This window comes from Leptonotus elevatus, chromosome 5 (genome assembly GCF_054856555.1).
Source record: "Leptonotus elevatus isolate MCC_2025b chromosome 5, RoL_Lele_1.0, whole genome shotgun sequence".
Taxonomy (NCBI): Eukaryota; Metazoa; Chordata; class Actinopteri; order Syngnathiformes; family Syngnathidae; genus Leptonotus; species Leptonotus elevatus.
Window position 1 is genome coordinate 708,554 of NC_141243.1, and position 24,827 is coordinate 733,380.

The 24,827-nt window shown below is 41.0% G+C and overlaps 2 protein-coding genes and 1 long non-coding RNA gene across 5 annotated transcripts; 1 reads left to right on the top strand and 2 right to left on the bottom strand.

The window, feature by feature from the left end:
- Window positions 1-2,769: 2,769 nt before the first annotated feature.
- rnft2 (ring finger protein, transmembrane 2) lies at window positions 2,770-16,962 on the bottom strand. 2 transcript variants are annotated; one of them, XM_086075494.1, is made up of 10 exons: window positions 16,487-16,962; window positions 16,323-16,400; window positions 14,493-15,031; window positions 13,538-13,614; window positions 12,854-12,954; window positions 12,525-12,583; window positions 7,848-7,997; window positions 5,676-5,741; window positions 4,907-5,008; window positions 2,770-4,827 (listed from the first exon to the last, which is right to left on the bottom strand). In XM_086075494.1, the coding sequence occupies exons 2-10, from the start codon at window positions 16,367-16,369 to the stop codon at window positions 4,607-4,609; spliced, it is 1,362 nt and encodes a 453-aa protein (XP_085931620.1). In that variant the 5' UTR covers window positions 16,370-16,400; window positions 16,487-16,962; the 3' UTR covers window positions 2,770-4,606. The 2 variants fall into 2 exon arrangements, with proteins under 2 accessions (XP_085931620.1, XP_085931619.1); XM_086075493.1 differs by having other exon boundaries at window positions 12,430-12,583; window positions 16,487-16,633.
- Window positions 16,963-17,222: 260 nt separating this feature from the next.
- Window positions 17,223-21,659, top strand: spring1 (SREBF pathway regulator in golgi 1). 2 transcript variants are annotated; one of them, XM_086075514.1, is made up of 5 exons: window positions 17,223-17,799; window positions 17,975-18,131; window positions 18,331-18,482; window positions 19,702-19,815; window positions 20,195-21,659. In XM_086075514.1, exons 1-5 carry the CDS (start codon window positions 17,704-17,706, stop codon window positions 20,279-20,281), a joined length of 606 nt encoding a protein of 201 aa, XP_085931640.1. In that variant the 5' UTR covers window positions 17,223-17,703; the 3' UTR covers window positions 20,282-21,659. The 2 variants fall into 2 exon arrangements, with proteins under 2 accessions (XP_085931640.1, XP_085931641.1); XM_086075515.1 differs by having other exon boundaries at window positions 17,224-17,799; window positions 20,198-21,659.
- LOC147173160 (uncharacterized) lies at window positions 19,096-24,562 on the bottom strand. The gene is made up of 4 exons (XR_015094803.1): window positions 24,522-24,562; window positions 22,381-22,447; window positions 22,126-22,254; window positions 19,096-19,903 (listed from the first exon to the last, which is right to left on the bottom strand). It is a non-coding gene; the product is annotated as an uncharacterized LOC147173160 (long non-coding RNA).
- Window positions 24,563-24,827: the final 265 nt, after the last annotated feature.

A 24,827-nucleotide genomic window follows, 5' to 3' on the forward strand; every position in this document is an offset into this window, starting at 1 on the left:
TAGGCCTCTTAATTATTAGATAGGAGACTTGATCTTGGTCGTTGTGTAAAATAGTTTCAAATATATATATATAAAAATAACTATGGAATAATGTAAGTTAAACATTTTTTATTTAACCTATGGCTATAAAAAGCCAAAATCAATAAAGACACGACAATGTAGTTCACTTTTGGATCAATTCCACAGGCGAACTTTATAGTTTCGAGCGGGCAAAATATGACGTCAGTCCCACGTCACAGGACGGGGACCTCATGAATAATCCACAAGTGGGCGGCACACACGAAATGCACTTTGAATACGAGAGTGGGGTTCCCACACTCTCCTACCCGGAGCGTCAAAATAGGAAGCATGTGCCGCTGGTCGCCCACGCCGCCGCTGGCAATCGGGGTCATGCACGCACGCGCGCCGCCAGCGCCCGGTTGCGCGTTGCAGGTGCTCGCAACGCGTCTGCGGCGGATCGGCGATCAGCTGGACAAGCGCCGCAGGGAGACGGCCGACGAGGACGCACCCGGGACCGTCGGCGGGGGCTGGAAGTACGCGCGCACCGCCGCGAACGTCAGTGTGTGCACGCTGCTGTTGCTGGTGGTCACGAGACGACACTTGTAGACAAGGTAAGCGGTCACGAGGCATTGATTCAAACGGTTTATTACCACACAAAAAAAAACATACAGCTCTTATGTTAACCAAAATCAAGATTCTATATTATGAGAAAAAATACAAAAATGATCAAGTTGAGTCTGTGGCTTAAAAAAATGCACGTGCTTCAACACTAGATGGCACTAAATACTACACACTGTCGCTTTAAAGTTGAAATGTTTGTCATTTTACGCATTACGAGACTTGAACGTGATATTATATTACCCCAAAAAGTCTTTCTTTTGAAGTTGAAATGAAAATGATGAAAAGTCATTTGTAGTCTTACGAGAATTAAGTTGTGATATTACTCCAAGAAGTCGTCATTTTAAAGTTGAAGTATATTATAATCATTTTTTAAACAGAGCACGGCTTCAAACACAATTGTTGTACATGCTGTGCAAAAGCATAGCTCAACTTTTTTATGTCCTAATTCACAACTACTCTATATCTACATTAAGACGTACTTGCAACATTATTTCTCTCTGTAAGGTTCCAACTTGCGACTTTTTCTTGGAATCATATTCCGCCTTTATTCTGAAGTGTTGATGACGTTATTGTTCATATTTCAGTGTTGCTCTCGAAACATTGCAGCTTTTTTGCAATATATTCTTGTAGCCTTACAATTTCTGTCACAAATTTATAATTCTCAGATTTTTTGTGCATCCCATTTGGATGGAACTCTCGCAACACTGAATTCCGACTGCTGGAAAAACTCAGAATCCATCGTTGTAGCTTTGCGACATTCGAATCCGCCTTCATCCTCGTACAAGCCACAACTTGTTTCTTGCCATGTTTACCTTCTTTTACTTTGTTGTCAACACAGCAGATTGCTTCTCAATTTTCCTCGGTAATCCTTTTTCTTTCTTCCCAATTTAAACTCTTCCCTGTGTTTTCATGCACGTCTCTCATTCGCAGACGCCTTCCGAGCACGTCTGCAGACAAAAGACGAGGATGGCGAGGATGGCGAGGATGGCGAGCATGCGACCCGACGACGATTCCGAGGCACCCGAGAAGAGGATACGTAACGTGATGAAGATTAAACACGCCTTCCCTCTTCAGCCACATGCAGTGATGTCATCCTCCCCTGGTAGACTAATTAGGTTAATGACAATCAGAAAGGGGGAGGGGCAAAAGAACAAACAAAAGCACTGCCAAATTGTGCGCACGGACGCCGGGAAGCTGTTGAACCAAGTTTCATCGACATCTGATCCAGATTGCACCTCCGGCACAAGTCCTGTAAACGATTGAAGGCCGTGGTGGATGTCTGGTGGGTTTCTCGTTAACGCACAGGAAAGCTTTACGGAAGCTCCACAACCATGTGAATAATTTTTTTATTTTTTTTATAAGGACTGGAAGATTAATAGCATGTAAAACCTCATTTGTAGTCGGCCTATTAAAAATCTGGTAGAGTTACTGTTTTCTTATATATTGATTTTGTTTGCATTGTATTTTGACTATACTTGCTACTATATTTGACTTCTTCTTTTTTAAATGGCCGCCCGCGTGTAATATTACATCGTTGGCTTTGTAACGTAATTTCCCCAAAATGTTTGTATAATACTTCAACAAAGATAAAGTAATTGTTACACCAGAATAAAGCTATGTTTGAAATTTTAAAAAAAGAAAGAAAAATATTAAGAGTGAATTTTACCAGAAGAGATGTCGATTGTTAAGAGGAAATCATCATTTTAATCTGGAAAAAAAAATCTGAATTGGAAAAAAAAAAAATAATTAAAAAAATGGAATAAAGTTGGAATATGAAGCTATTACTTCATGATTTCATTCTAGTAGTATTACTCTTTTTCTTATTGTATATTTCAAATTCATCCTGAATTGGGAAGTTTTTGTGTGTGTGTAATGTAACATCTTTATTCTCACTATATTACAAAAAAAAAAAAAGTATCAAACTTTGTATCAAAGTAAAGTATTTTTACCAGGACATAGTAAGAATCAATATTCATGGGAGGGAAATCAGGACCCCAAAAAATTGTCATGTCACCAGAATAAAGGCAAAATATTATGTTGAAGTTGTCGTATTACGGCTCTATTCTGGTGGAATAACTCTTTTTTTGCTACTATAAAGTTATTTATTTACATATTGCAAATTCATCTTTATAATAATGCAAGTTTCTTGCACCACATCCTCTTTATTGAATAAATGGATTCTTACAAACATTTGCAAACCACTTCAACAAAATAAAAACACAAGAGTAAAAAAAGAACCTTATGAATACAAAAACAATTCTATTAGTCTAAAGCCATAATATTGTGAGGAAAAAAATAAATCATAAATCGATCATGAAAAAAATCTGTATAGCCTATTCAAAGAAAAAAAAAACAATCATCAATTTACCAGCAGAATAAAGTTAGAATCCACGTTGTTGTATTATGACTTCCTCCTTGAAATATTACAAATTTCGTGTAATGCGGCATTTGTCCTCCATGTAATATTGCAGCTTTATTCTCTTAACATGACTTCAATGATTGTGCAATACAAAGAAAAAATAAAATAGTAATCCAACAGTATGTAATTACAAAAGAAAGGAAAAGTACTTTTTTCCCACCAGCATGAATTCATAAGATTCAAAAGGGAAAAGAATGAATTTCCTCATTTAAAAAAAAAAAATCGGAATATTCCAACTGAAATCATTTTCCCAGAATGAAGTTGTAATATTATGCTCATGAGAAGAAACTCAAGATGGCCTTTGGAGGATTTTCTAAAAACTCCCCATTTTCACAGATGGCTAAGCAAGCCTTGGCGGAGGTCTCTGCGTGCCGCTCGTTCCACGTACGCCGCCGCGCCGCATGGAAATAGCACTGCTTTTATCTTAAAACGACGTTTGAGTCATTTCCATGCATGACTGTGCGCGCGTCTTACTGTCTTGGAACGGACGTATTTGGACTATTTGGACTATTCCGACTCACAGAATGATGACTGCCTTTTGAATAAAGTCAGGGACGCTTTGGAGGGTGAGTGAGCTCACAAACTTTCTTTTTGCTCACAAGGGTGACAATAAGTCATGAAGAGCAGATGACATTGCTGAAATGAAGGTGTTTGATATTAACAATGACAAGACAGAAGATTCATCGGCGTTACGCCGCAGAGCGATTTGTCAAAGCATGACTTCACGCTGAAGCAGCGCGTGTTGCGAAACCCGCACGTGGCCGCTAAAAGTGAGCGTCGCGGCGAGTCATCAGCACCGCCGGCTTATTCTTGCAACGCTGCCGCTTTTATCGCCTAATAGCGCTTCATTCTTGGAACTTTTTTTTTTTACTTTACTCTCATGATAAGTCTTTTTTGTGAATTTAAGCTTTAATGTACGGTGTGATGACAAAGTTTTTTTCTCTCGTAATATTCCGACTTTATTCTCACAACGTTGCCGCTTCTTTCTCCCAAATTTACGACGAGATGTTGCCAACCTGACACGTGCAGTCAAATGAGTGCTCCGCCGGCGAAATGGCGGCACCGTACCTTTTTCGCCGCTATTCTGCTCACAGTTGAGCTTTTTTGCATATTAATACTCCAACTTTATTCAAGTCACCTTGACCTTCTTCTCGGATCTTTTTGTCTCATAATATTACAGTTCATGTAACACAACAACTTCTGTCTCTGAAATTGACAACTTTGTGCTCTTCACATTACAATGCTATTCATTCGGGATGGGACGAGTTAACTAATTAATTAATTAATCACAAAACATTCATTATGTAATAACGCAGATTAATCACACTATTAATTTTGACCACAGACGATCCTTGAGCTGACAGCGGATGGTTACGTTGTGTTTGAGCAATAAACAGAACACATGCATTAAAGTAAAGCATTTAGTAAATGTTTGTGTCGGACATTCAAAGTATTTGTTCATGTCAAAATATTTTAGATTAGATTAGAAAAATGTGACGTGGACTTTTCAGGGTCGATCAATACATAAACCGATTATTAGTCAAGTTGCTATTTTGGAGCCAATCTTCATTTTTGGGTGAGTTTTGTCAAACTTGAAAACAATTGACCAACTCCGCCTCTTAACGAGTGCATAATCACCGTAATCGTCAGGTTTAGTAGATTTGGAAGTGAGCAGAGGTGGTGCCGTCCTTCCAGCATCGCAGCGTCTCCACGACGGCGGCGCGGCACAGAGGGCACGCCCTCTCTCGGTCCAACCAGGAGCTCAGACACTCCTCGCAGAAAACATGCTGGCCGGGAGCAAAAAAAGTGGCCCGTCACCATTTGCCGGCAAAAACGATCAAGAGGCTCCTCGCCGTCTTATTGTACCTGACACAGGAGAGCAACAGGCTCGCGGAAATCGGCCTGGCAAATAGCGCAGACGTCGCCGGCCTCGCTGCACTGCTGGCTGCCAGCCCGCACGCCCAAACTCTGCAAATCACCATCAAAAGGGTCAAAGGTGAACGTGAACCGCTGTCATCATTGAAAACCGATTCGGTGTGAAACACCAAGTGGCGTTTTGTTTGGTTTCTTGAAGAGCCTCAATGAAATGTCTTCTTTTTTTTTTTTTTTTACTAAAATACCATTATTAATTCAACAGGTGTGCAACATTAGAAGTGTTATAGCGTCTGGTGTACATACCACACATTTTATAAAAAAAAAAAAATCCTGTGTTTTCCAACAAGACAACATTAAATTAAGATTAATTAATTTCCATATATCAAATGGAATAAATACAAAAGGGGGGGGGGCAATATTAAAAGTATTATCGCCACTTGAAATAAAAAAAAATATATATTTACACCTTTTCACAGGATGGGTGATTTTGCTTCACAATAAAATGAAATAATTATGATCACAACGAAACGTGATTTTTTGGCTTCAAAGTGGGTGTGCGACCATGTAAATAATATAAAAATTCAGAATTGACCTGTAAATAAAAATAAAAAAAGAGTGTGATTTCTTCCTGTAACACAAAGGCTGAGTCGGAGTTCATTTCTCCAGTTGACATGACGGGAACGTTATCCATGAGCATTTCCTCAAGTGACGTTTTCCTCCAGAATTGAAAATCGGGCACATGCAAGATCGCACGTCTCACCTGAGAGCGACAGAGCAGGACCAGCGCTTTGCGTAGGGCCGACGCTCGGCTGCAGATGTCGAGCGACTGCAGTCAACATGCAGATGACAAGAAGAAGAAAAAAACATATATAATAAAGAAGACTCGTTTCAAGCTTGTTGAGGTCGTCGTATCAAAATGTCATTTTCGACTGCAAAGTGGGGAATGTGCCGTCATTAACCCCGCGTAGCATAATTACACACAAACCCTTTTTCCCGCAACAAAGAAAATGAAATGCGGGTCATTTCAAAATCCAAAGGAAAATTTTTGATTTAATTTAATAACAATCAAAACTGTCAATCCCCCCCACGCAATATATTCTCATAATAGAATGTTAACATGAGCATTTCCTTTATCACAACGCAAAACGTGTTTTTACCCTCACAAAATAAATTGCAATAGGAGAGAGAGCAAACGTGTAATCGCCATTTGGCATCAAAATGACACATTTATAATATATTTGGAATTTTTAAAAAAAGTGCCAGCTGTCTACTTTGAAAATAAGACTTTGACATCATTCATTCCCGCGCTGTTTCTTCACACATGTTGAATAGGACTTGTCCCTAATTGGCTTCTTTCTTTTTTTTTTGAAAGGGTCTGCTTGTGAAAGTGTTTTGCGAAGCACGTGGGCCCACGGAACGCAACCTTTTAGTCACCTGCTGAGTTTGTCTCCATCAAGAACAGTCATTGGCGTCTGCTGCTCTCACCGTGCGCGGCGGCCGCGGCTCAGCGCGTCGAGACGGTCGTCCAGCGACCAGAAGGTCGGCTGTTCGATCCCCGCTCTCCCCCAAGTCACGTGTCGTGTCTTTGGGCAAGGTGCGAATGTTTGCCTTCGCTTCCATATTAGCCTGCCGCGGCGCAGCTGAGGCTACTTGAGCTGCTCGCCGCCGCCACCACATTGTGAATGTGCGAGCGTATGAATAATGCAACCGCTGTGAAGCGTCTTCGATGCATACTGTAACCCCTCCCCCCCCCCCAATTGTCATTGGCCGTTGTGAAGCCGCACCACATTCACGTTCCCTCGGACCAGCGTCCTCCCCACATTCCGACGAATGAGCGCATCACCGTGTATTAAAAGAACCAGCGGAAAAAAGAGCGGATGATATTTCATCATATTTGTTATTCACCGGCCACAACGTGACCGCACGTTGCGTACGTCGCAACTCAGGAATGCTGGGGAGTCAAACGCTTACATTTTGTTTCAGCTACGGACAACGTTGACTGTCTGGGCCTTTCGTGATTCATATTGATACCATATTTAAATGTTCCATTCACTTCTAATGTGCCTTATTGTCATCATAATAAGTAATGCACAATATTTACAATTTATTATTATCTACCTACGATAAATGATGGCACATTTATTGGCGCTATATTATATACTTCACTTAATGTGCCACAAATGTAATATATTTAATATATGCATCTGTCATATTTAATCTAATGTTCAATCATGATAATATCAAGTTATCGTTGGCCGACTTTTTTTTTTTCTTTTTTACCCGATAAATTGTCATTTAAATGCGTGTATGTTTTTATAAGTCATCAAAATTCACGTCACGCTGCTTTGTTCTCTCTCTCCTGTCAGTCAAGTTAAGTTTATTTATATAGTCCTTAATCACACAAAAGTCTCACGGCGCCTCACGTGCCGTCAGACCGTCAACTTGCTCGCTACGTTAGTAGTTTCGTGCAAGTTTTGTGAACTTTTAAGTGCGTATGTATTCAAGATCTTTTATTTTTCATCCTACATTTGTGTTAAACATTCTTGAGAATTAATGAGAAATTAAAAGTTCATCTTAAAAAGATCCTGCTCTAAAATCAGATTGGTGGCGTAAAAAAAACCCCATCATTTTATCAGGATGGGAAAATATATCGTCTTGAATTTTTATTTTAATCGTGACAGGACTATAAATGTGCATATAAAGTCAATAGCGTTGAATCTTTTTTTCTTTTTTTAAACCGGCACTAATGGAAACTTCTCCTTTCTGGCGAATTGCTTCCTGCAGAAGTTGTGAGAGAGAATTATGACTCAAGGGTGTTTGCGCGAGTGGCCTCTTTCCAATTTACAAGCCCGAGCGTTCGAGATTTGGCATCATCCGAAGAATGCGAGTTTCATTTTTCCGGGTGACTCAAATGCAGGCAAGACAAAAGCACCTTGCAGACGCTGTAGACGATAATGAGCGCGGCCCCCAGGAAGTAACTGGCCGACGGTTCTTCTCCCATGATGTACTTGTACCACAGCTGGATGGGAAGCAGTGCGCGGAACAGCTGACTCAGCTCCTCGATCAGAAGGTACAACTTGCCCTGCAAAAAAACAACAACAACACGCACAGAAATGTACACGACTTGATATCTGCGGTTCGGGAACATCAAATGAAAAGTGGGCTTTCTTTCTTTCTTTGCATTTTCAACGGGTTTATGAAATATTGTAAATGAACTTAAGACGCTTCCAAGAAGACATTAGGATAGAAAATGGCCTCAATTTAAATACACCTGAAAGTGAGATTACAATAACAATTTACAAACCTCTTTTGCTATTTTCAACTTTCCAGAGAAAAGCACCGACACAAGTAATTTGATCATACGTTGCATACGTTTATAACACGTTACAATCATCCTGGCGCGCAGCTGTGCACTTTCTCCCAATGACTTAAGAGCGACTTTTCATGAAATGTCATTTCTTTTCCTGCAACAGCTCCACTTTGAAGCAAGGAAGGAAGGAGCCGCCAGGACAGAAAGCAGCCAAGCCACAGAAGCAACACTTGCTCACTGTGCTTAATTCAAACCCAAACAGCTGGAGGCGGCTCTTCAATCTGGTGCAGAACCTTAAATGAGTGGGACCCGCGCCACAAATGTGCCCGCCGTCCAGGCTTCCCATCCGCTTTGCAGACGCTGCACATGAACGCTGCCAGTGGATCTTTCCACCTGCGAAGACCCCCCCCCCCCCCTCGGGAATCCCAGCACAAACTGCCAACCCCGGCGGGGCACATTTTCTAATGCAGGCTACTCAAAGGGAGAATTTGGTTTTCTTTTCAAGGAGCCTCATAACATCAATTGAACATTACTACGAAGGAATTAAAAACGGGAAAAAAAATGTTGTATTTTTACAAGAATTAAAATTTGCAACCTTCACAAGAACAATTATGTATTTTGTCAGGGTAAAAAGGTCAACATTTTACAAGAATAAAGTCTGATTTTATCCATGATATAAAGTCGTTACCTTATTATGCTGATGAATCTATAAGCCAATTACAAAGGGCGATGTTAATTACTTGTATTTTTTTACAAAAATAACATCAACATGTATTAAAGAAAGTTTTACATAAGGAAGAAAGTCATATTTTAAAAAGGGGAGTTCTCAAATGCAAATATTCTTGCAATATTACAGCTTCCACTCGGGAAGATCCCTTTATTTATTTATTGATTTAAATATGACTACCGATATACTCGAAGATATTTTACAACTTCCATTCTGGAAGATTCCTTTAAATTTTTCTAAAAACAATAGGACTATACTTGAAGAAGTGAGTCTTTGGTTCTCAAAAAAAAACAAAAAAAAACTAGTGTATTATAATAATAATAATTATTATTACAACAACTTCACAATCTTAATTGCTAAGGTTAAGGCTAAGCTAAGGTTTGCATGTGCAAAGTACCGGTAAGTGGTTTTTGTTTTGTTTTATTGGCGTGCCAGTCCTCACATTTAGGGACACACTTTTTTCATATGACGACCAAATCGCTTATTTAAATGATTTTTGTGAACCCCCCGAGCGACGGCTCACAAACCCCAGTTTGGGATGCACTTAATGACTTTCTGACAAAGATGGATGGCTGTGGGTCGAGGCGGTGGCAGCCTGGTGGGCCGGGAAAGAAGACCTCCGCTAAACGGCTAATTCATCTTCCTTATTGTCCCCGCAGCCTCGGGTCCCACCGCGGCCATCACGCCCACGCCAAAATTGTCAAATAGAAGATTTGGACGCCTGCCAAGAGACAAACTTAATGTGCTTCTGCTTTTTTTTTTTTTTTTTTTTTTTTTTTTTAAATTGGACACAAAACTTCTGTTTAAAGCTCATTTCAAATTGCTGCACCGCCAGTTTCAAATTCAGCCCCAAAGCCAGTTGGTCCGATTGTCACCAAATTCGAGCTACGCATCTACGCCGCCACAAGACTTAAACGAGCGATGCTAAATTGCAAAGCTTTGGACTTACTTCCCTTTAGTGTGGGCGGGGCTTTTGACAACCTGCCACGCAACCCAAGACTGTAATAACTCAAATAAATCCACAAGGTCATGACTTCGCCATAGGGTTAATTCAGCAACATGAAATGTGGTGGGCAGGTTTAGCACTCGGACCCAGAAAAAAAGTTACAATGACCATGCTTTTTGCAGAAAGACAAGAAAAAAAATCAACGAATAATCGAATTCGAAATTATTACCTAGTGTTGCACAGTGACTCACACTTCTTTCGAAGTCTTTCCCTATTCACAAGATTGCAAAATGTCAGCCATAAATAACACTGAGCTGTTCCGGCTTGACCCATTTGTGCAGTTAGTTCGTGAACATGAAACGGCAAACAATCCAACTCTTCACAATTTAGCATTGCCCATCGCTTTAGTCAAGCATGTGCGTGTTTGAAATTTGGATCAATCGGCCAAGTAGAGGTGTTGCGCAAGTCTTCCATGGTAAAGACGACTATCCAATTATTTTTGGTTAAAAATGGCAAATAAAGTCGGACCCTAAAATTGGTATTTTTGTTTGTGGGCCTCACACAATCAAAGGCAGGTGACCAATCAAGATGAGGAGGTGCAGACAAAATCATCTTTTCTGTTCTTTTAAACATTTTTGAAATGCCAGAAATGGAAATGATCTCCACATTCGGTCTATTCAGCAAATTTGGAATTTCTGAACGATGACTTGGAGGCAGTCGCGCCATCTCACCTCTGACAAAACGCACCCATTGATTTGGCTCACTTTCCCCCTCCACTAACAATTCCAATGCCATCACTTGAAACTTCATATTGCTCTTGTGGCGCACTCCCAACTTTCCACAGGTGAAAAACTACCCGGAGATATCGAAAATGCTAATCCATCATGTCAATAGGGCTCTATGCACCTCTTTTACGCTTATGACACCAAATGCGAGTAGCAATCTGTTAACACGCAATAAGCAACACATTTCCGGGATCTTAATTCAGGGTCTCTGAGTTCTAAATTAAGAACAGGCCATTCAAGCGAATACCATTGAGTCATTCATTCTTTCACAGCAGCTGCAGGAAGGAGTTCCCCAGAAAGGAGAAGTTTCCATTACAGCGAGCAAAACAAAAGAAAAAAAAAAGATTCATGTATTAACTAAAAATATTATACATTTGATAGACACTGACCACACTAAACAAAATGTAAATATTGATTGTAGAATAAAGAAGCAGGACCGCTGGAAATAGTCAACATGACCCTAAAATTGCCACTTCAAACCACAATGGTTTTGTATTCTTGAGACTTTGTTGTCAGTCTACAGATTGTACATCAGATGGTGCTCAAAACGCTTGACAAAAGGCTTACACTAAACGGAAGGCTGCTGCCATGCGAGGCGCAAATTGGGCTTCAGTGTCTTGCTCAATGACACTTCGCAAAGTGAAACTGGATTCAGGGTGAAATTTTCAAACAGTTTGAAGAAAACAAACTGACTCTAAAAGGTGTGCTTCAAACTAAAATGTTCAATTTTAGGCCCCCCCCCCTTTTTGTCCTTTTATATTCTGCCCCAGGATTACTCAATAAATGAAGTTGAGTTACTGTACATGTGGCTGTTACGTATTGGGGGCTTTTCAACAATCAAATCATCCATAACAAAAAGGAATGACTTTTCCCCTGATGATCTCAACGAAACGCACTCCCACCTGCGTTCCACTCACATGGCACAACAGAGGAAATGGTATTAGAGGGCGATGTCATTCAAGGCACGCAGCACTCGAATATGAATCACGCACACGCGGCGTCACTTTGACTGTCACCGTCTACAATCATTGTTTAGTAAAATGGAAACTGCATCATTTCCTCTTTTTTTCCCACGCTCCTGTTGTTTAGGGGGAACAAGTTGAAGTGTTGAATGCATCAAAGATCTCCCAAGTTTCATGCTGAAGTTGTGCAAGTAGTGCAGGCATAATTGGCATCAATTAATTGTTTGTTTCTTCAGGACACCAGAAATGTTTACAGGCAAATGCGGCCCACTTCGTTTTTAGCTCTCCTTGTTATGTTGCCGGTCAAATCGCCCCATTTTTAAAAATGTTTTTCTTCTTCTTTTGTTTTTTAAAAGTTAAAATTGTTTTTCGGCATGACTTTGTTACTTGGTTTAGCAACAGGTTCATTTCACAATTTTTTTATTTGTACGAAAAACGAGTGAAATATGCTCAGTGAGTCGATGATCGGTAAAACAAAGATATTGAATGAAATTGTTCATAACAGATTTTATCATGCGATACTGTATTAAATATGGTAATTGACATGTTTTGGGATAATTGAACAAGCTTTGTATCAAATTGACCCTGGGCTCTACAACTGGCAATTCTTATTACTACTCAATCATAATTTAGATAAACTTGTTTTGTATGAAAATATCAACCCATTGGAAAACCATTTATGAAATATTTTTATTATATTATTGAAATATTTTAGGATGAAAAGTTTGCTGTAATTCATTATCCTTTGCGTGTTTTGGCTAAAAACTCAAATGTGAACACTCACCCTGGATTTGAAAGCCAAGAGGATGCCAGGTAGAAAGAGGACAAAGCATTTCAGCCCAATGGTGACGAACTTGAGGACAAAGTCAGTGATGCCCACCGCCCACATGAGGTCAAAGAAGTCAAAACCTTCCAGATTGGGCTTGGAAAACATCAGGCTGAAAACAAGAAGAAGAAGAAAATAAAGACTTCTTTTTTTTCTCTCTTTTACGCTGAGCTTCATGTGTGAGAGGGTGATAGGGAGCCGCTCATGATGAGTCAAATGATAATGTGAGCAAAACATAAAATACTCACAGGACAAAAACCAGACGAGGGCTCTGCTAAAAGAAACAACACATAAGATGGCTGACGTAATAATACAAAAGAAAAGATGAGCCTAATGAAAACGGCAGCTAAAGATGGCGCCATGCTGGCTCGACGTTCACTACCTGTTGTGCAGCTCCTCTTGGCTGAAGGCGTAGTAAACATACGCCACGTTGCCGGAAAGGAAGAGCGCGATCCACAGCGCCGCCAGCACCGAGCGGCCGTCCTGAAACGCACGCAAGCACGCTACGGAAGTTAGCATTTGCCTGTCATGCTACAAGATGATGTTCAAAAGCGTTCTTGTGAGCACCGCCCGACCCGAAGAAGATGCCAATGAACTGACAAAGAAGTATAAGTAGGGCTCATCTTTGTTGAAACAAATGACCAGTCGTCGTAGTGCAACACTTGCAGTAAGACTGAACTGTGAAAATTAACATGATTAAACACCTCCGGATAGATAGTAAAGGAATTGTCTTTGACGTGCTAGTTGCGGCGTTAGCTGTAATCATAACTATAGCTGTCAAACGATTAAAAACATTTTTTATCAAATTAATCACATTTTAGAATTTTGATGAATCGATGAATTAAAAAGGCTTTTTATCAAAATGTTTTGCCCGCCAAATTTGACAGCACTAATCATAACCCAGAGGACCGGAAATGGAACTTGATGCATCACTAGATGGCATTGGGCTTCTCAATGTTAGCAACACAATTAATGAAATATCACGTAGATCTGCAGATAAAGGCTAACAAAAATTGTGTGTAGCCAATAATTCTACTGTATATTTTACACTCAAAGACTTTCTTACCCGCAGTGAGACCTGATGCTTGAAGGTGGCGTTGGCATAAGTGAAGGTGCTGGCCATCCCCACGCAAACGGCAATACCTGCGCCACAACATACAAGGTCAGCAGCAGCAATAGAAGACATGAAAGCGCTCGTTTAACACAATTAAGCGCCAGGACCGAGCTTAATGGTGGAAGGAGGGGGAAGCGTGTGCTAGCAATCATGCTGAGCGCAGAGGCTAGTGTGCTAGCAGGCTAAATATTCGAGCTGGGAGCAGCGTTGATGGAAGTGGAGCGGAAGGTATGAAATCACACACTTTTGCCTAGCATTAAAAAAAACATCTGAAAACATGAGTTTCACAGGAATAGCACAGTTAATCTAATGTTGGAAGCCTACGGAGCTTTCTTTTCTGAGACAAGTATGTTAACAAGCATGCTAATGGAGGTTAGTTTGCTAACTTGCTAACCAATGATAGCTGAGAGCAGTGTTGAGGGACAGGGAAGGACCGTGGGAGTAACTGTGACTCATGCAGAGAGAGGCAAGGAAGGTGTGGTCTAAAATCAAAATAAATATGAAATAAAATGAAACTACTGTATTTTACATGAATAAAAGCAATTTTGAAAACATTATTTTAACAAGGTTAGCATAGCGACCGAGCTTCCGTTGGAAGCTGCTCGCTGGGAGCAGTGGTGACTCATCAAATGAGGTCTGGCTAAGGAGTTGTTTAAAATGAAATCAAACCAAAACAATAACTTCTAAGAGTAATAAAAACAACATCGGAAAATACATGTTTAACAGCTTCCGCAGAGGGAAGTAAGCAAGCGGGCATGGATGCTAGCTCGTGTGCTAACATGCGAACATGTTTGTTGATTGATTGATTGATTGATTGATTGATTAAGAACATGTTGCAAAAAAAACAAACATTTTATCTTTTAAATTGAATTTGTAAACACATTTTTACGAGGATTAACGCAGTTACCAAGCTTATGCTGGAAGCAGACTTTGGCCAGCAGGATGAGTATAAACGGGAAGCCCCTCTGCAACCACGTCACCACCGCCTTCAGCTCTGAGAGGGCCGGTGCCGGCGCGGACGGGTCATCCGGACCCGCCTCTTCCCGGGGACCGTGGTGGTGCCTCTCCGAGCCAGCCGCCGCTGCCGCCGCCGTGGCCTGCTGGAAGAGAGAGGAGGCCCTGTGCTGCAGCGGCTGGTGGTGAAAATGGTGCTGAGTGTGAGGGTGGTGATGGTGGTGGGGCGGGCGAGGCATGAAGGCTCCGCTCTCAGGTCGACGCGTGCCGCCTTCTTCCCGGGACGACGCCGTCATCTGGACAAAGACGTCCGGGGGCGAGCCCAGCACTAAGCTGGCCGCCTGGAACTGGGCGGAAGAGACGGCGGCCGACGGGACGCCCACCAGGCCCGAAAAGATCTGCTGGGGCGATGCGGGTGAGTCGGGTTTCAGGCAGTCAAACACGGCGCCTTCGTCCAGACTGCTCTCGGATCCCAGAGTTTGGCTGCGGCTCCTAAACGAGAAAATCTAACATCAGATTCAGGAACGACGGCGTTCACCCATATTACACATTCATAAGTGGTCTTTTTTTGGTCTTCTTTTTACATTCTACAGGCAACTATAAATAAAGTTAAGTAATATCATTTTTTTTTTCTGTACGTGGTCACTGAAACCAAGGTTGTGACCATTGCGTCAAGGTTTATAATGACCAAAACATTGATGCTAATGTCCATTAGGCAGTCTATAGCATTTCATATTAAACATTAGCATTAAGCTTCAGTGGTAGACTAGGTTGAACAATTTGTTGTTTCTTAACTAAAACCTTGCCATTGTCTTGAAACCCTAAACCAGTGGTGAGCAAACTCGATCCTCGAGGGCCGGAGTCCTGCAGGTTTTGGATGTTTCCCTTTTCCAACACAGCTGGTATATGATCACCTCATCAGCAAGCTCTGCATGAGCCTGATAACGATCCTGTTGATTGGAATCAACTTGTGTTGGAAGAGGGAAACCTCCTAAACCTACAGGACTCTGGCCCTCGAGAAGCAAGTTTGTCCACCGGCCCTAAACACTGAAACATTTAAAGGGAGAGTCAAAATTATAATATATAATATATATGTTCTATGCACCCCAATTAAACACAGTATTCTGATTAATATTGTGTTTGTGGAATAATAAGCACAGTTTCTCAGGGATCAGGGAACAACCAATCAGGGCTCGCCTTTTTTTGTTTAGTGTTTTTAACCTTGGCCTTGTGAAGCTCACAAGTTGAACCCTGAGAAACTGTGATGTCATTTTCAGTTGACAGAAAGTGGGAAAATGGCCGCCCCGAGATTGATCAAAACAGGTGTTTTTTGCTGCTTAATTCATATTCCACAAACACAGTATTAGTCAGAATCCCACGTATAGACCAGTGAGGCCGCATAGAACATATTTTCATGTTAAGATATTTTGGACTTGACTTTCCCTTTCATTAACTTGGCTTGAAACCCTAACGCTGTCTTAAAATCCCAACTCTGGTTTAAAACCCTACTCAGAAAACCCTAACTTGTAACCTTAGACTTGACTTGAGACCCTCATTTGAAAATCCTAACCCTGTCTTTAAAAGGCGACATTTGCTAAAAACACTCATTGAAAACCGTAACCCTGTCTTGACAGTTTTGTAACACACATTGAAAGCCCTGCCTGTGTTTAAACCCAAAATTTGATCAAAACACCAATCTGAAGAGGATCTCTCTGTGTTCTTGTTTGGCGTCCAGAGTAGAGTCCAAAACAGATTCATTTGTGGTTCTGTTTCGTTCGCTCGCCTTTCTGAGGACATGCCATCCGTGTTGCTACTGTGTCTCCTCTGCATGGCACGGTGCTCGTCAACACACGAAGCTGCCCTAAGAACGCCAACACACAGGCCCAAATTGTACATGTTCAGCTCTTTTTGGACATTTGGCAACAAGACGTTTACTGTAGAATTTACCTTGATGTGATCAATGAGTCCTCCTTCGGTGAAGTTCATTTTTAATTCACGTAAGATAGCTTAAAGTTGTTACATACAAAGATGCTCGCTTGCTGCAAGTTATTTTTAGTCAACAACTTCCGGGTTTATGTCATCACCTCGACGCTTATCGACCAATCGCATTTGACGTTTGAGTTTTCGCACATTCCATTTGCTCGGCTATGATGACGCTTCTTGAAAACAAAATGAAATATTGCTCATTAGAAAAATGAATTGAAATCTTGTAATAATTATCCTCTACTTATTAACACCAAGACTGGCTTCATTTATCGATTTTTTTTTAAATTTCTCCTAGTATGGGGGGATGCGTCATTCATCCTAGGCGAAATGCTGATGCGCATATCTGTCATTCAGTTTTGACTAGGTAAAATTAAATTACAGATATTTTAACTTCTAAAAATAAGAAGGCTGTCAAGACTTTAAACATTGTGTTTTCATTTTGGTGCTTTTGATATTTCTTAATTTAAGGCCCCTGGCATATTTTTGTGATGTATTTTGTTTTATTTCTTTTTTCCCCTCTTCTTTTATTGTCACAAGTCATACACAAATGTTGTGTATGACTTCTAAGTTTATTGTGCTGCTTAATGTTTGCTTATTTGCCATGTTTTGGCTCTTGATGTCAGTTTGTTAAATAAAGGAATAAAACAAAAAATATATTTAACTTCCGCGTTACGTCATTACGTTGTCACCCATTGACCAATCGCATTTGAATCATGTTTATGCTGCTTCCGTGTTGTGTCGGCAGGTTGTTTTGCTAAAACCGGTAGATTAAACCCGACCGCGGATTACGGGAGAATAGAATTACGTTTTTGTTTTTTTTATGTTATTGTTGTTGCGTACTACGTTAGATTCTGTGTCCTTTTCACCCCTCACAACTTGTTGTATTTTTCTGTTACGGGCCCCGATGGTCTAGCCAGTTTGCTAATGCTTCTCACGCTAAATTAAGCTATCAAGCTAACGAAGCAGACCAGCGTGGAAACGTTTAACTGTTGCTTGCTTTTGTCACATTTGATCAAGTTACTTTTTAATGCCAAATGGGTTAACTGTAAATGATCCGGAACGCTCTCTCTTTTACGTTTATCACCGTTGTGTGTGTGTCGGGAGCTAGCGAGCTTGGGCACAAACCGCGTGCACAATTTACCGACAGGCGGTTGGATGTTTGTTGACCAAGTCAAGCCATGATGGTGCTCCGGCGGCTCCTGAGGAAGCGCTGGGTTCTGGGAATCGTCTTCGGGTTGTCGCTCATCTACTTCCTCACCAGCACGTTGAAACAGGTGTAGCATCGGCATGCAAGCGTAAAAATAAGATAACCCTTGGCCTCGCCAATAGTAAATTGGAAAACAGCTGGGGTTCACAATTTACAGCAGACATTACAACTGGCCGCCCTTTCCATGTCAATTCCATAGCAACAAGTGTTAAAACGAGTCCACTTTGTGCGCGCGCATACAGGAGGAGCGTACCATACGAGACCGGGTCCTCTTGGAGGTGAGGGACCCGGAGCGTCGCATCCCCTGGAAGGTGCGCTTCAACCTGGGCAACAGCAGCCGACAGATGGGCCACTGCCGGAACTCCATCCAGGGCAAGACGCTGCTCACCGACGAGTTGGGTGAGTGATGGGCCGTTCATTCTCTTCAAAGTGGTTGTCATGGTGATGATGATACTGGGAAGTGGGACATGCTCTTGGAAGGGGGGGGGGGGGCAGTTGTATATATGCGGGACAGTTGGTCACTCTACTTCCAGGCGCTTTATCAATAAAGTTGAGGTGACTTTAAATTAGCGTAAACATGTGTTGTCTCCTTGCGAAGGTTATGTGTGCGAGCGTAAAGACTTGCTGGTGAACGGCTGCTGCAACGTCAACGCGCCGCGCACCAGGCAGCACGTCTGCAAAAGTTGTTTGACCAACGGATGCTGCAGCGTTTATGAATACTGCGTGTCTTGTTGTCTACGGCCAGATAAGGTAACTTCTTCATCTGCACGCACGCACGCACCCAAAGCGCCGATGCAATCTGTCTATGATTGTAAGAAATTATGGAATTGGTCACACTGTCACTATCAGAACACATTTGTAACTGTATTTTTTTTAAGCTAGTAGTTTGCATGAAGACATTTGAACTTCTTGTCGCCGCTGAGCTTCGGATTCAGCCATTCATTGTTGTAGCTCCACCAATCTCACTGCATACTTTGAAAATGGCTGAGAGCCACAAGAGGACATCCGTTTATCAAGTGAGGCCGGCTGCAGAGACTGATGAAGATGATGATGAAGACAAGCTTGCACGTTCCGACATTTGATCGACGTTTCTCCCGGACGAGCAAGGGAGCTGCTAGGATGCGCATTTTTTTTAAAGTGACAAACAGACATTTGGCTTCTACTTTGAGAAGATCCTTGAATACACCTTTAAAAAAAGAAAAAGATAAAAATTGGATTACAATACTGGATTTTGCAACAATATAAAATACTATTCCCAGATTAAAATAAATCATTAATTCCATAAAGTTATTATTTTGACAGTCAAACTCTTAGATGAGTGAAATTGTAATCTAACACGACTCAACAAGAAACATTGAGAGAAAAAATACTTGGGAGTTTATTGGATAGTCACATTTTAAGACATTTTCATAATCAAAAAAAAAAAAGCAGAATCTTAGAAGAATAATGTATTTGTTTAAGAACAAATGTCTGAACGTTATGAGCATGACAATAAAGGTGTGCTTTAAAAGAAAAGAAAAGAGAAAAGTCAATTATAAAAGAAGTATGTCATATTTTGACTAATTAGTAATCGTGGATGAATTAAGATGTTTTATATTTTCCAGAAGTCAAAATCTTCAAAAAAAAATTTTTTTAATTAGCTTGAAGTCATATTTAACATTTTTTAATAGATTGTTTTGTCCTGGGGGGGAAATGCAATTTTTTTCTTGGAGGGGGAAAAAAAAGCCTTGACTTTCTTGGAAATTATTGTTTTTTTTAATTATTTTTTTTATTTGAAAAAATTTTCTTGGGGAAAATGCGATTGACAAAATACATCTTCCTCCTCAGAGTAAATTTTATTTTCACTTCTTTCTTTTTTTTTTTTTTTACTCTTTCAAAAATGACCCCCCATCAGATAACTTTGGAGGACAAAAGTCGGACTGTAAAGAGAATGAACAGCTGTCATTTGTATTATTGTCTCTGGTTTTAGCAAGCTCTCTTGGAGCGCTTCCTGAACCGCGCCGCCGAAGGCTTCCAGAACCTCTTCACCGCCGTCGAGGACCTGTTTGAACTGTGCCTGGCCAAGTGTCGCACCTCCTCACAAGTACGTCTATCCAGAAGTCTCTTTTTCTTTGTCTTGTCACGCTGGCGTTCCTTCAATCTTCTGAGCTCCATGCCGGCCATTTGTGACCCTGTTTGAAATTATTTTAACTGCAAAAATGTCTCAAGGTCTTTGAATATATTACCGCAAAAAAAAAGTTTTCCCATATACAATTATCCAAAATCAACCCTCTGTACTATACACGAATCATAAATACAAATGTTATATACACGTTACCTTTTGAAGATGCAACTACACCGGATTAACGCCCCCCCCCCCCCCCCCCCAAAAAAAGTGTCCAGTCCACTCAAAAGTCAAAACAGTCCTTTGCACATTTACTTGCAAGTCTGACGGGAAAAAAAACAATTGTTTGTTGTTTAAGCAGAGCGTCCAACACGAGAACACGTACCGGAACCCTCAAGCCAAGTACTGCTACGGCGAAAGTCCTCCGGAACTCCTTCCCATCTGAACCACAAAAAAAGACCTTTGCTGCCTTTTTACCCTCAAAGCGCACGGACAACAAATTACGGCATTTGCGCTTCCCCAGCACTTGCATCCAGTCGTGCGAGATGCTCATCAGCTCGCAGGCAGCTCTCGTTTGTTCAGGACGAGACCGACATAATCACTCTGTGACCTCCGCCAAGCACGCGGCAGGCAGGATACGTATTGATGTGTGTGTGCTAAGGAATATTCAGGGCCACAAGGAAGGACAACAATTACATCCTGAGGATAGTCATGTTTTTTGTGAAACGGTTCGAAACAGTTAACGGGGAGTGGGAGAGATTTTTTTAAATTTAAAAATAATAATAATGTTATGATAAATAAGTATTTTTTGTTTTGTTTTTACAAAGGGGTTTAAGGGTGAAAAAGTAGGGTGAGTTTGAGAAAAAGCACACAAAAAAAAAAATCACTGTCCAACAACAAATTTATTGTCAAAGATTTCTTTCTTTAAGCTGATTTAGGACAAATTGAATGTGCTGAATCCAAATATCAGATTGGGAAAAAAAGGACCCAATTGAGCAAAACATTTTTGTTGTATCTATGGGAAATTTTGCTAGTTTATTCATACAACTTTATATATTTTTTACCTATATTTATTAACAGATCCGCCTACTTTTGCCTACTATAAAATGTACAGTAAGCGGTTTGATTAATAAACTGTTAGAATTTATTATTATTTTCCCAATCAACCCATACACTCAAAAATAGGGAGCAATATTTATTTGGGAGAAAACCTATAGTTTTTCACTCAGAAATTGAGAGGCTCTCCTTTGTAAAATGTACTTACAATTGTGAGTGAATACAATTTTTACTTTCGTTTTTTTTTAAAGTAAATATCACTCCCCATTTTTCCCAAAAATTTGACTGATTTAGTAAGAAAATCAGATAATTTAAAAAAAACTTAAGAGAAACTGAAGTCATTTTCAATGAAATCGTACACAATTGTCCTAAACCAGCTGGAAAAAAACACAAGTCTGTTTTCTTTAACTGTTTTTTCTTGGGGGGTGGGGGGGTTGTATTTATATCATACTCTTTATTGTTTAACTCTGTTTAGTCCCTGTCAGTCAGGGGATGGTTAAAGAAAGTTGTAATTTTATTTTTTCATTGTCACTTTAACACTAACCCCCCCCCCCCCAAACAAAATGGCATCTCGTACGTCGGTGACATCATAGGAAGAGAAGAAGGTGCTGCACTATTCTATATTCTTCTACTTTTGTTTATCAGTCCTGCCATGGTCGACGTCTGCGCTCCCGAGTGCCATCCTTCTTATCGTGTTAGTGTCCAGTGTATCAACGTATGTTCATGAAATAAAAGTGGCTGTAAAACCATGAAAGACTTTCAAAGCATTACTTAGCCATTGAGCCATTTTTTTTTTATGTCCGTTCGCTAGCCCAGGAACAATTAAATTGCTAGACTCGCAATCTTGGGCCAGGGCTGCTCGATCACTCATAGCATGACATTCAAAAGGAGCACAGACTTTAAAATAGCTGTAGGTTGTTCAACTCGCCCAAATTTTCAACCGATTTTCATTCTTTTTGTTAAACAAGACATGGTAAATGGAGCAATTGGGGGTTCAGTAGCCTTGCTCAAGGATACATGGGCTCGAACCCACAACCTCTGGATTGGGAGACGACCACTGAGCCACGCCCCCTTCATGACATGAACAAATATGCTGCGGTTTTCCACCCCCCCCCAAAAAAATGAGATTTAAAAATTCAGCCTGAATCATATACTCATTAATAAGGTTTGTAACCAATTTGTTTATAAATCTGTCAAGAATTCAGCAAGTTACGAGTAAATCACCCAATTTACCGGAGACTACAGCACAGCGAACCAGAGCAGCCCCCTGTCCTAAGATGGCCGACCAGTCGTTACGTTGTAGACTCTGCCTTGAGACATCTCGTGTTCGCATCTATGAGCGGGAGAGCCAAGGTTCGATGTCTTGGGAACAAAGTGAGACAGAGAAGACATTAATTGTTGTTTTTCACCCGGGGGGGGGGGGGGGGGGTCATGAGTATACGGGTGGATGAGGATGGAGCTGCCATGAACGAGAGGTTGAAGACTTACAAGAAGGTTGACATGTAAGACGTGAGGGCAGTCGGTGATCAAGAGGAGGATGAAGGAGGAAAACGCGCTGTGGTGACAAACCGAAAAGAAAAGATGATGATGAACTCATGGTAAACATGTCTGCCAGATGCCCTGTTGAGTAGAACGAGCTTCGAGAACTGAATTTCAAGGAAACCTGGGAATTGCAAAACTCAACCGCTTCAGTAAAAATAAATACTGCACAATAAAAAAAAAAGACCAAATCAAAAGACTTTGTTTGACCACAGGAAGGTGAAATGGTTTCCAAGCTCAATGGCAGACTTGCCTATTTTTGGTGGAACGTTTTTCTCAGTTTACTTATGATTGCCAAAACATGCCTACCAAATTCAATGTTGTTAAATGATGGCATGTGGGAAATTAAAATTTGTAATGAGCAAGAAGCAACGCAATTAGTAATTGGAGATGTCCCAGAATGTGTTAATACGGTTGGACCATCTGTCCACAAATTCAGTCATGATTGGAGTCAAGCGCTGACCCGTCCGTGTGGTGCCTTCAAGGGACGGACGGACTGACGGCGTGGGACCATTAATCATCCCGCAGTCCTAACAAACCAACGTCCTAATTAGGGAAAGATATGCGAGGCTGTCAGACTTTTTGCCAGCTTGATTAATGACCACCACGGGGGAACCTAGCCTGGCAAGCCACACCCACTTTCTTGAAAAAGCCGCGAGTGAGTCTGGAACTCTGGATTTCCAGGCTCGGGGGAACCATTACTTCGGTCGTTCCCAAAAAGTCACTCAGTACCGCCCCCTGGAAAGTTAGGGGGGAAATGAGTCCCTGACACTTCCAGGGATTGTACTTTGACAAACTCAACTTTATTTATAAAAGCACAAACATTGCTGTATTACAAAGTGCTGTACATGCAGTAAAGGATAAGTAAGACAAGAACAAAAGTAACATTTTAAGTAAGTCGTATACAAGTAAATACCATTTACATAAATACATTCATAACAAGAAGTAGGAAAGTGAATAAATACATAAATAGAATAAACATCAGATTCATAACACAGCACAAAGCATCGAAACAACGCTAAGTCTCGTGGTTTGCCAAAAGCCGAAGAATACAGATTTTAAGAAGGGTTTTAAAAGTAGGTAGGGAGGAGATTGCCGAATATTGAGCGGAAGGTCGATCCCCTCCAAGTCTCCGCTTTGTCCTCGGTATCTCTAATTGTGTCTGGCCTGCTGAGCTCAGGCACCGGCCAGGTGCCAGGTGCGTAGGGGTTCAAGAGCTCGGCGAGGTAAGGTGGGGCAAGACAATTTAGACATTTAAAAACAAATAAAATAATCTGAAAATGGACTCTAAATGACACGCTCAGCCAGTGAAGATGAAGAAGATTAAGATTCACTGATTTGTCACACGAGGCCAGGATAGGGGTTTTGTGCACCCTCTTCATTTTGGACCAGCTGGAGACGCACGCCTGAGGGAGGACTGGCTGGTTCCAAGATAAAGTGCATTACAGTAATCCAGCCCATGTAACGAAGGCACGGATTACCGTTTCTAAATGCATCTGATAAAGAATCATCTTTACCTTAGCCAGCTGCCTAAGATTTAAAAAAAAAAAAAAAAAAGATGGATTTGCAGCAATTTGCCGGTCCAGTTTAAACTCTTAACACCCAAATTTGAGACTGTAGGCTTAAGATAGGCCTAGTGTGCCAAAGGACCCAAATCAACAGGATGAATTGGGCCACTGGGACTAAAAAAAAATTCAGTTTTCTACTCGTTGAAGTTCAAGAAATTTAAAGCCATCCGGGCTTTGATTTCCTGCAGACATGACAAAAACGACCTCGATGAGAAATCATGCTTTTTGCTAAGCGGGACATAAATCTCACTATCATCCGCATAGCAATGAAAATAAATCCCATGTTTTGTTAGGATGGAATGGAGCCCAAGGCCAGTAAGTATAAAGAGAACAATTGCGTCATTAACAAATCGTATACAACAATCTGCAGTTCTGCGCTCGCCAATTGAATTCCGCTTCTTTTTTTCTTTTTTTGTCCCCTTCAACTTTTTGAACAATTTGGGACAAAATGGAGGCTCTTACAAGGCAAGATTTAACTTAAATTCTAAGCATGGTCAAAATATGAAACAAACAAGAACAGACCTGTAACTGATGCTCTCAAAGTTCCCATCTCACTTTTTTCTTCGATTTCCCTCCAGTTGATGTACGCACTTAATTGGCTGTATCGGGTCACATGACCATGTGACGCCATCGCAGTGCCAGGCTTTGATTGGTCAATCAGACATGCCTCACGCCAACGCAGAGGGGAATTTAAAGAGACAGACACGGGATTTGTCACCTGGGCCAAACGCTTACTGACTTACTTGCTATTTTCTGTAACATAAAACGTCTAATAATAATAATGAGGTATATTGGATACATTCTGTATTTGACCTATTTAAGATGCAT